This window comes from Carassius gibelio, chromosome B5 (genome assembly GCF_023724105.1).
Source record: "Carassius gibelio isolate Cgi1373 ecotype wild population from Czech Republic chromosome B5, carGib1.2-hapl.c, whole genome shotgun sequence".
NCBI classification, from domain to species: domain Eukaryota; kingdom Metazoa; phylum Chordata; class Actinopteri; order Cypriniformes; family Cyprinidae; genus Carassius; species Carassius gibelio.
Genome location: NC_068400.1, coordinates 20,691,937 through 20,702,842, shown reverse-complemented (window position 1 = coordinate 20,702,842; position 10,906 = coordinate 20,691,937). Strand labels below are relative to the sequence as shown.

The window sequence follows — 10,906 nt, the reverse complement described above, 5'->3', positions numbered from 1 at the left end:
TAAACTTCTTTCAGTGGTCAGTAAATAAACGAAATTGTGACTGTATATTTTTAATACCAAATATTTTAGTAATTATTCTGACTAATACACCACTGAAAGTAGCAGTCAAAATGGTACACAGTAGATTCGGCGTCATAAAATATGTTTTTCAAATACAGATGAAAGTGTTTCTATTAAAACAGCCCAATAGAAACGAGTCTGAGTTCCTGCAGCGCCCAATGGAAACACGCTTTACAGCAGCACGCATGACGGAAGTCGTCACGGACCGTCAAAAGCAAATATCATGACGCTTGGGAAATTTGTTAGCACTGTGTATTAATTGTATGATATAGATAATCACATAGTTGTCGTAATAATACGCTAGGTTAGTGTGCAATCATTTTGCACTGGAAGTCTGTCCATCCGTCTGAATATGAGTGTGAAGGGTCGCCGGAAATGACTTTTACTGGCTTAAAGAAATCACATCCGAGCTGTGCATCATCATCATGAGGATGGATCGGGAGTATTAGTGATATAACAGCACACTTTCACCGCCGGAGACCGTCTTTAGCGGGGACTGACACTTGTTAACGGGAACGCAATATAGGTAAGTTACTGCTTTACGAAACATGTCTGACTCGCTCTTGATTTATTTGTATTCGTTGTTTCCAGGGCCTTCGAAAGTCTGGCATGCATGAGGAGCCTGTTCTTTGACATCATTATGCACGAGACCTATTACGTTACAAAAAACGTTTTGAAGTGACGATGTTTTCTTTGATGGTTTATATACGAAAGATGGTCCAGAAAAGTGTTTTTTAATCAGTGATATTTCCGGACGAAACCTGTTCATTTTCATTCATTCTTGTTATTCTAGAAACTAGTTGTTTTTTTTAAATAAAACATGATTTATGTGTATTAATTGAAATGTATGTGCACGTATAGACAGTTCAGTACAATTTTGGTGTAGTTTGAAGATCCTTGGAATTGTATGCAAATGCAGATACCATGGTATATTAATTTGAATAATTCAGTACCATGTTATGTATCAAAGTATTAAGTATCTTGTAAGTACCATGATGTGTATATATATATATATATACTAATCATTCAATGCCATATTATTATATGAGACCTTACATTTTGTAAATGACATGGTACAATATATACCAATCCGGTTTTACGATTAAACTGGTGAGATCTAAAGAATGGACACAACAGTAATATATTAAAAGTACCATGTGTTATTCATGTTATGATTTAATCAGTTGCTGATCTGATGCATTCTCTTTCATCAGTCCCTTTAAAAGATGTTGTCCAATCCTCTGGCTGAGCAGAAAGGTCCAGAGCAGGTGCCTGCGTCTGCGGCTGGTCCATGCCACCGTGCTGCTCTTTCTCCGCTGTATCAGGAACAGCTGGCCATAGGATGCAGAGAAACCAGCAGAGAGGAGACTGAATCCGGTGACAAAACACGACCCTCAGACTTGAGCTTGAAGGAAGTTCATCTGGAAAATGAAGGAGCTCTGAAACCGATGACGTTTGATCCAAAAAGTAGTAACTTTGGAGTCAATCCTAGTTCGACTTCCATGCACATGTGTAATAAGCAAGGTAATTTTGATTATATCTGCTCACGTCTGCCAAGTAGGCCAATACAATTTTTAAATGTTTTTGAAATGAATCCCTTGTGCTCAAAATTATGTTTTTTTTTATTTGATGATGATAATACAGTTAATGCGGCAATATTTTCAAATATTAATACAATTTAAAATAACATGTCTACTTTAATGTATTTTAAAGTGTAATTTATTCCTGTTATGGCAAAGCTGAATTTTCAGAAGCCATTACTACAGTCTTCAGGGTCATGATCCTTCAGAAATCATTCTAATAAGCTGATTTGATGCCCAATAAACATATATATGTGTGTGTGTATATATATATAATATATAATTATAATTTTTTTTGTTACAATGTTGAAAATGTGCTCAGGATTATTTGAATAAAAAGTTTTAAAAAATGAAGTTAAGTTAAAGAACAGTATTTATTTGAAATCTTTTGTAAATATGTTTACTGTCCCTTTTGATCCTTTTAATGTATCCTTACTGAATAAAAGTATTAGTTTCATAAAAAATCTTACCTAACCCCAGACTTTCTGAATAGTAGAATATAGCAAATATTTAGGTAATATGCCATGATGATAGTTAATGAGTTGCTATAGTTAGAGACCAAACTTTGTTGTTAGACACTTTTTTTTTAGACATTGTCTGATGAATAGAAAAACGAACATTGCAAAATAATAATGCGAAAATATATAATACAGAATATAACTTATGTATATAAATAATAATAGAATCTAAAACAGAATAACCACACAGAAAGGTCTTTCAAGTCTTCTGTAGTTTACTGCCCATTCATTTGGCCTTATTTTATGAAATGTCTAAATCTTTTTACGTTTTTCCTCTGGGCTTTGGAACATTGGAACATTGGAACACAAATGGAACACTGCAGATATATTGTAAAACAGTTGGTTCCAAATAGAATCAAAACAATGTTTTTGTAAATGTTATGAAGCGCAGCTTTTGATCAACATCTTCTTTGCAGAGGCCAATTTTAGGGATCAGCGATGGCCCTCTGCCAGCTTCAGTTCACCTCCTCCAGCTGGACCATCCGGAGAGCAGCTTGGAGTTCTGGAACGATTTCTTGTGTCCCATCAAACTGAGATGAAGCGTCTGCTGACTGATACCTTTGGATCTCTGACCCAGCGTCTTGAGGCAGTGGAGAGGAGGATGGACCAGCTGTGTTCACAAAGCAGTGCACATACTCGCAGTTTAGCTCAGCTGCACAGTAAAGTTGGCCAGCTGGGAAGAGACTTATCCTTTGGCTGTCCAGTTACTCCAAGTGTTTCATCAGCTTGCAGTCGTGGTAAATGTTAATATTAGCATAGACAAATGAATGAATTATGTACTTTGAAGCTAATTTCATATATCCCATCCCAAATGCTCTGATGAGCATACTATTCCTTCCTGTGTTGATGTATTTCTTATTGTAGCATGAAGGTGCAGTTGAAGAAAACATGCCCCTCTTTAATAGCTATCATTATGTAGTTTATAATAAAACCATAAACCATGATTTGTAATGCTTGTTAAGGAGAGGATGTTCTCAGTCTGAAAAGCAATTTATTGGGCAATAGTACATTTTGAAGAGACGTTCTTCCAGGTGTTAGCCAAAAGATAATTTAGTCAACTTTTAGGAGTACTTAGTCAACATTTGAAATGTAAGTGACCTCAAATCTAAGCAAAGACATAGATTCAATTTTGATTTGATTTATTACTTTGTGTTTGCAGGAGTGGATGCGGAAGTGGCAAAAGACTACAAAGGAATAATCTCAAATATCTCTTCTCCTGAAACTAAGAAGCACTCTGTGTGTTCTTGGGCAATGTCTACTCCTTTCCAGCCCAGCCAAAGTCCTGATCATAAGTCCAAGGACCTAAGCTGTCAAGATCTAAGTGAAAATTATAGCAGCTCCAGTTCATCATGTGGCATTCTAAGAACATGCCGTTCAGAACAAAAAGACAATTGTTTGCAGGGTAACTACTCGCCTGTTTCTGATTTTGAAGACCTGGATATGGAACTGGAAGCTGAGAAGGACAGAGTCGCCTTAAACGTATTGGTGGATTCTGTGCTTAGCAGCTCAGATGACAAAGGCAGCCAGGGACTTCCTTGTATTCAAGAAGTACTGTCGTCTGCTATTGTGGAGAATGATAAAACTGGTCAGGAAGGAGAAGACACCTTGAATAATCAGTGTTTACATGGACCTGAAAACCCTCGGGTGCCTTCCGTTCAGTTTCTCAGATCTTCAGCTCCTAGTGGCTTAAGATCAAACACAAATACAGATCATCATTGTTCATTTTCAAAAGCAGTGAACTCAAAGCCCTCTGGGAAACCAGCAGCATTGACAGATTCCTCTAAAGATGAGTGTGAAACAATCCAGCAGCAGTCCTTTAGTCAAATTACCTTCCCTTTCTCCACTAAGCCTCTAGGAGCACAACCCAATCCTGATGAATCCAAGGCTTGTTCAGTTCTCTTTCAGACTTCTAATAAGAAAGAAGCAGCGATCTTGGACAAGATCGAAATGAATGGTCTTTTTCATTCTACAGCTACCTCGTTGAGTAATATTACTTCAGTCTCGGATCACGTCCATACGTCAAGGGATGTAGATGAATTGACAGAGACAAATGGTGGAGATTCTGCTGAGAACACAAAGAATAAGGGACAAAGTTTTGATGGTCAGTCCTCAAATATATCACACTCAAAGGATAGCCCTTTTCAAGGGTCATCAGTCCTGCCATACTGTGAACTTGCTTTGCCGAAACAATTGGTAAAAGGTGTAGGTGACCAACAATCACTAGGTTCGCTTTTTGCATTTTATCAAGCACACTCCAGTTCGCATCTCTCGGCCCCAAGAAATGGGTGCTCCAAACCATTTTTAGACAGCGATACTAACAAACTGTTGAATCGGCTCTCAGATACCGCCTATCGCTTGGTATCCAGAAGCTGTTCCTCTAGCAACTCGGACAGATGGACTGGTTGCAGCAGGACTGGATCCAAACTCAAAGACTGTGGTGGAAAGAAACAAAACCTTCCTGGATTTCCCGCTCTTAAAGTTGGAGAAACCCTCTCTCTGTCCTTCTTTGAGCAGGCAGGAGGGATGTCCAAACATTGGCAGCCGATTCTTGAGGACTTGATACTTCCTGTGTCTCCTCGATTAACTGGTACACTAGCTTGTCCTTCAGATGCTTTACCTGTCCACCTGGATAAAGACTCTGCAGGTTGTCCTAGTTTATCTCAGCTTTTTCGCCCTAGCAGTCCGCCTTTGTCTACTTTTAGCAAAGGAAGCTTCTCTGGGGCAGGTGTTAGTACCGTCCTGGCTTTATCTTCTCCAGCTTCCTTCAGACTGTGGTTTCGACACCGGCGAATCAACTTTCCTCTCATGCAGTTGTCACGTCCTGGTATCCATACGGTTGTGAGTCGGATTTTGGGGAGGAGCAAATGTCGTCCTTTTCGACCTCTGGTTGACTTCACAGCCCCACCAGGCATGGACAACGATCACCAGTGAGTTAAAGCTGTTGAAGTTAAAACTTTGTTGTGCATGTTTTGATTGAAATGTGATTTACATAATCAAAGGTGAATGTCAGTTTTTACCTGCATGCTGCTTGCACTTACAATTCAACCTGTTTTGATCTACATCTTTTCATTGATAGCTATATACGCCGATCCAGTCAAGAAGCTTCACCCAGCAGGAAAAGAGCTTCAGCAAGGTGGGCATATCCCCCTGCATCTTTCACATTTTTGCCAATATATTCAATAAAAAAAACTAAAAAAAAACTAAGTTTAATCAGTCTTTGCTAATCAGTTCAGATTGAAGGTGAAGTGCATAATTTTAGTGCAACTAGCAACACAAAATCGAGTGGCTGAGAAGCTTTCCATACCTTTGGAAATCTACAGTGGCCAGGCATCATCTTGTTTCCTTGAAACTCATTTTGTGGCATTTGTGAGTTTCCTGTGTTTTTGAATGCAAGCATCATTATTATAACTTTAACTACACATAGAGATATCAAACATTGCATTTTTGCTGCATACATGAATGACAAGCTTGTGCAACTTGCTATGCTGTTAATTTTCTAAGCGACTGAGTGTACAATTTTCAGGTAAAAAGAAAAAAAGATATCATAGAGACCGGAGTATGGATTCCTTTGGGGTGGGCCAGTACGAAACCACCCACAACACCCTGGCAATCACACAGAACACATTATACCTTACACTTTAACCTAATGAGCTAAAATTTCTAATGACAGTTTGTCTGTCCATACCAATTGCAACATACCTACAAGATATGCAAATCAATAGCAAATCACAGCCAATCAGAAGAGCATGTGGGCGGGCTCTGTCTCTGGAACCGCACAGCTGTCTCACACTTCCAATGAAATAGTTGTTTCTTTTGTTATTTTCCTTTATTATTTCCTTTCCAAGTTGTCACTCGTGATATAAACTGTTCCAAAAATAGAATCACCTGTCACTCGTTGTCTTTCGCTGACATGGCTGGTTTTGACAATAGACTTTTCTTAATCATAAAATGTAAACAAAAATGTTTGATTTCTATTCAGTTTGATACTGCTAGTGGTACAGCGGTTTACATAATAAAACAGGAATGTAGCAATAAAATCAATCTTTCTTTTCAGACATTCTCAATTTGTGATTGAAGCATGAAGGCAGTCCAGTTTTACAATCCACAGCTATCTACACTTCTAGGCAGATCATGTAGATGTTGACTGATGTTAAATTAGCTATCACCTGGTGTTCTCTAAAATGCTTTCACTGTGTGTAGGAAAGCCACCTCATCCCTATCAGTGTGTCATCTGTCAAAAAATCATCTCACACCAGAAAGGAGCCTAGATCACCCCTCTCGGCACAGCATCAGCCCCAAATCGGCAAGAATGGATGGATCCCCCACTGAATCTGTGCCTAGTTATGCTATTGCCAGTGCAAATGTCAAATACCCTGGTTTGCATAATCGGGGCACATCTACAGAAATTAACCAGGTATTACAGTATTTCATCTCTTCTAGCATTTGAACTCATAGTTTTGAAAGAAGAATTCAAGTAGAAGGAAGAATGTAAGGAGAAATATTGAGATCTTCAGACACTGCTGAACTGAAGGATTTTGCATTCTGGTTATGTTTCCTCAAGCCTAGACATTCATCTCTCTTGTAGGTGGAACTCTACGACACTAATAATGAAGCTCAAGGAGGTTCCAAACGTTCTAAAAGGGTCTCTCAAATTCGTATTCGTAAGACTGTTCCCAAACCAGATAACAACCTTACTCCAATGGGACTTCCCAAACCAAAGAGGTGAGCATTCAACTCCGTTTTAACAGTTTGCTACAGTTCTTGTAATTGGAGTAAAATTTTTAAGGTGTCAATAACTGAGAAATCAAAATTGACAATTAAGAGGTGATTGTACTATTAAAAACATCCTTTGAGTTTGAACTCAAAACTTTCATGTTAGTCTAAAAATACCTTATATTGTAGCCAGTCTGCCAAAAGACAAGTTGTGGAATGTACAACTCTATTATGTAATAGTGTGGATAAGCACCGCCTCCACAGAGGAAGATCAACGCCTGCTTCTACATTACTTCCTGTTTAGCCCCGCCCAACAATTTGCACATGTACTGTAAAAAAATAGATGCAAACGCAGGTCTATGCAGAAACCAAATGATAACGATCGCTGTGCATTTTTGCATTGCCTTCCTTCTGATCCCAAAATTAGATCAAATTAGGAAAAGAGTGGATTAACTTTATTTTCAATGATGTTTCAGAACACGTCGGTAAGAATTCAGTCCTTTGTTAACGTCATTTTAAGGCAGATTTGTTTTACAAACAAGGCATAATTTTATGCAGGATTTTAAGAAAGTTTGAAACAAAAAGACAATGCTGTACCGACTTTATTGGATCCGAAAGTAATGGCGCAAATCTCGCAACACACAAGTATGAGTAACTGTTTTTATTATGTGGTCACTATTGCTTTTTCTGTTAAACAGATTGTTTGATATGTTCTGAGTATTTATGCGTTTGTAACCTAAATCACAGCAGCGTCCATCTGTGAAACATAAACAAACATGCACAACTGTTAGCCAATCATAGCAGTGTGCGTTTGCTTCCAAATCTACAATCCGTCACACCTATTCAAACAGAGCATTCACAAGAGGGGGGCTCTATTAAGTCTAATAAATGTTAAAATTGATAGCACTTAATTATAATGTAATGTTGAATGGTCAATGGTTAAATATTTGGGTGAAAATGTTTTTTTATAGGAAAATCAGTATTAATCGGTATAAATGATACTGGCTTTCAGTCATAAAAAAGATGAGATTAAACAAATATAAAAAATATACTGTCTTTATGTTGTTTGTACAATAATTTGAAGATTGAATGTGAAATTATTGCAATATAAAAGCATATATAAAAACTTGAATGTTAGGTGGGATTCATCCGCAATTAATGTGAGAGAAAGCGATATAGTTTTTTTTTGTTTTTATCGATTGACCGCACTATACAAAATAATAAACAAAGGCAGTTCATGACCAATTTAATATTTTAAAGACGGGTCTTTAGGAAACTTGACGGATACATTTAAATAAAAAAAAGTGCTTAAACTTGTGATAATTACAACATTGGTTAAAACCTTGATTATCATAAATATTCTGTTTTGCATCCAATAAGGCTGAAGAAAAAGGAATTCAGTTTGGAGGAGATTTATACCAACAAGAATTACAAGTCTCCAACCCCTAACAGGTTCGTTTTTGCAACTTTTATTTATAATTGTCTTATTTTGGAAATAATTTTGCGGTTTCTGCTCTTCATTCACACAGAAGCCTGGAGACGATATTTGAAGAACCAAAAGAGAAGAACGGCTCTTTGGTATGCATTGGTCATCAGAAACGAAAGCGAGTTCTAGACTTCCCAGATTTCACACTCCCTCGGAAACGCAAGGCTAAAACTAACCTGGGTCCGCTGCGTGTGAAGGGGCCTCGAGGAAGGGCTCGTAGGGGAAGACACGACGACGTTGACCTTGATGTATTGCTAATCGAGAAGCTCACAGAACTGGAGGACTACTTTTCCCGCCAAGGCCTGGAGGTTTAAGCTCTGTTTTTCACAAATCCATTCTTAGTTCTTGTGAACAATTGACCAGTTACCAAAAATGTAGTTTTTCATCTTTTTGCCTAATCAAGGAAAGAACTTGCGCTTTACACATGGTTGTTTACCGAACGTTTAGCAATAGAATGAAAAAACGCTTTCTTATAGCATTTACAGTTGAGACGTAAAGCGGAAAGACATTAGAGCTCTGTATGTGTGTGTGTGTTTGTGTGTGTGCGTGCAAATAATATAAGCACAGTATAGTAGACCTTCACCTGAGCACTTTGATTCCTCACAATGTGACTGCTGCAACCTTGTTGTGTTTTTCTTGCATTTGCAACTAACATATTCCTATCTGTCATTATCAGATGAAAAAATGAGTGTGGGAATAATAATTACTGATCCATTGATTTAAGCCCTTCAAGGTCTCTGAAACAATGAGTAGCTCGTCCTTGACTACTAATGACCTATGAAATTGGCAGCTTTGATTTTATCATTACAGTTCCATTTTTTTTTTCCATCAGGACTAGAATATGTATTTACAGCTTTATAAATAAAAATACTAAGGGATTTTCGGCCAAAAACAAGACTACGGAAAACTATTTAAAGTTTTTATTTTCTTTTAAATAAATCGTTTAAGGTACAGTGCAGTGTTTGAGCATTATATTCTTACGATGTGATATGTTTATTCACTTTTCATGTCATTCCAAACCCGTATGACTTTCTACTTCATAATGCAAAAGGATAAAAATGGCCATACAATGACAATAAATGGAACCCAGCATCGTTCTGAACCATTATTTGGGCAAAAACAGTTGGAACATACTTCAGAATATCTTCTCGTTCCACAAAAGAAAAGAAGTCATGCAGGTTAGTAATGAAATGAGAGTGGGTAAAGAATGTCACAAACACATTTTTATAAATTTTTATAAAATAGTCCTAAGTTATTTCATTTTTATACCCAAGACTACATTCATAGACCTCGAACATGGGATAGACGAACCACTGGGTTGTATTTGAGAAAAATGGGAGAAAACCACTTTCTTTTGTAAGATGTGAAATTGCTTTTATTCATAGAATATATTTACTCACGCGAAACGGAGCTGTGGTGTGTAATACATGTTTGCCGTGCATCCATGCTTCTTTTTTGCTGGTTGAGAAAAGTGAAGCATTTGGTGAGATCCACTCTCTGCTTTTCTGATCTGACATTTATTGGGTGTTCTATGCAGCTAATAAAGCGATATGTTGGCCAGATTAGACTTCTATTAGTTTTAGGTTTATCATCCCATTGTGCAATATATTTCCACAACTTTATTCTCATTTTTTGAGGATGGAACTAAGATTACATTTTTTGTTTTGATGTGATTATGTTGTCATTTGCATTGTTTTGTTTAATGGGAAACTTTTACAATCAATTATAATGTAGCCTTTGACCTATTACCTAAGGCTTTGAAAAGTCAGTTATCTGCACTTGAACCCAAAAGAATCTACACCTTTCCCCCGATGAGCATCTCTGTTATGTCTGTGGTATAGAAATGTGTTTTTAACTCAACCTACAGACATGTATTGTCTCTTTGAATCACTTTGAAGTGTTAGAATTGTACTCACAAGAGCAAATGTTAAAAAGGCAATCGTGTGTCTACTGAGTTCTGCAGTGAAATCAGCTCTTTGGTCTTTTTTCAGATGGAAATATTTCCATTTGTATTGATCTTTTATTTCCGCATCACTCGTGCAGTGTTACAGATACTGCTGCTGTTGTGCTTCTCTTTAAGCTCGCCAACAGACAAACACTAAGTTTTGCTTGATTGCTGTCAATGTGATTTGATATATATTTTATGAATAAAATAGTGTTAACTAAAGACTCCGTGTCATGCTTGGGGTGGTTTACTGAAATCACAGTAATTTATATTTTTGAATGACAAATAAAAATGAAAATGCCAAATGAATTAAATAAATTAAATATAAAAACTTTGTAACCAACAAAATACACTTGCTTTAGTAAATGCTTTTATCCAAAGTGACTTACAGTGCATTCAAACATTTTTTTACTAATACCAATACATTTTCTTCTTCCCCCCTTTGTCGTCTTTCCTTGTTCTGTCATGGTGATGTTTCTGTACCTGTAAGCAGTACAACAAAACTAACATAGTTATTTCTGGTTTATTTATTTGTTTGTTTTCTTAATTTATCTTTGTACCTGGTACTATAGGTTTTAGACATGTAACACGATAACAGCTAAAT

At 37.1% G+C, this 10,906-nt stretch overlaps 1 protein-coding gene across 2 annotated transcripts; it reads left to right on the top strand.

Annotated features, from left to right (window-relative positions):
• Positions 1-229: 229 nt before the first annotated feature.
• Positions 230-10,524, top strand: wu:fi75a02 (uncharacterized). 2 transcript variants are annotated; one of them, XM_052557503.1, is made up of 9 exons: positions 232-586; positions 1,275-1,584; positions 2,575-2,895; positions 3,318-5,085; positions 5,235-5,291; positions 6,359-6,572; positions 6,744-6,880; positions 8,252-8,323; positions 8,401-10,524. In XM_052557503.1, exons 2-9 carry the CDS (start codon positions 1,287-1,289, stop codon positions 8,669-8,671), a joined length of 3,138 nt encoding a protein of 1,045 aa, XP_052413463.1. In that variant the 5' UTR covers positions 232-586; positions 1,275-1,286; the 3' UTR covers positions 8,672-10,524. The 2 variants fall into 2 exon arrangements, with proteins under 2 accessions (XP_052413464.1, XP_052413463.1); XM_052557504.1 differs by lacking the exon at positions 5,235-5,291 and having other exon boundaries at positions 230-586.
• Positions 10,525-10,906: the final 382 nt, after the last annotated feature.

What these genes read in the sequence shown, in the direction of transcription:
- wu:fi75a02 (XM_052557503.1), top strand. Translation starts at nt 1,287, where the DNA reads ATGTTGTCCAATCCTCTGGCTGAGCAGAAAGGTCCAGAGCAGGTGCCT. An exon ending in GCACATGTGTAATAAGCAAG is followed by an intron (nt 1,585 to 2,574) that starts GTAATTTTGATT and finishes TCTTCTTTGCAG; the next exon opens with AGGCCAATTTTAGGGATCAG. An exon ending in GGCATGGACAACGATCACCA is followed by an intron (nt 5,086 to 5,234) that starts GTGAGTTAAAGC and finishes TTTCATTGATAG; the next exon opens with CTATATACGCCGATCCAGTC.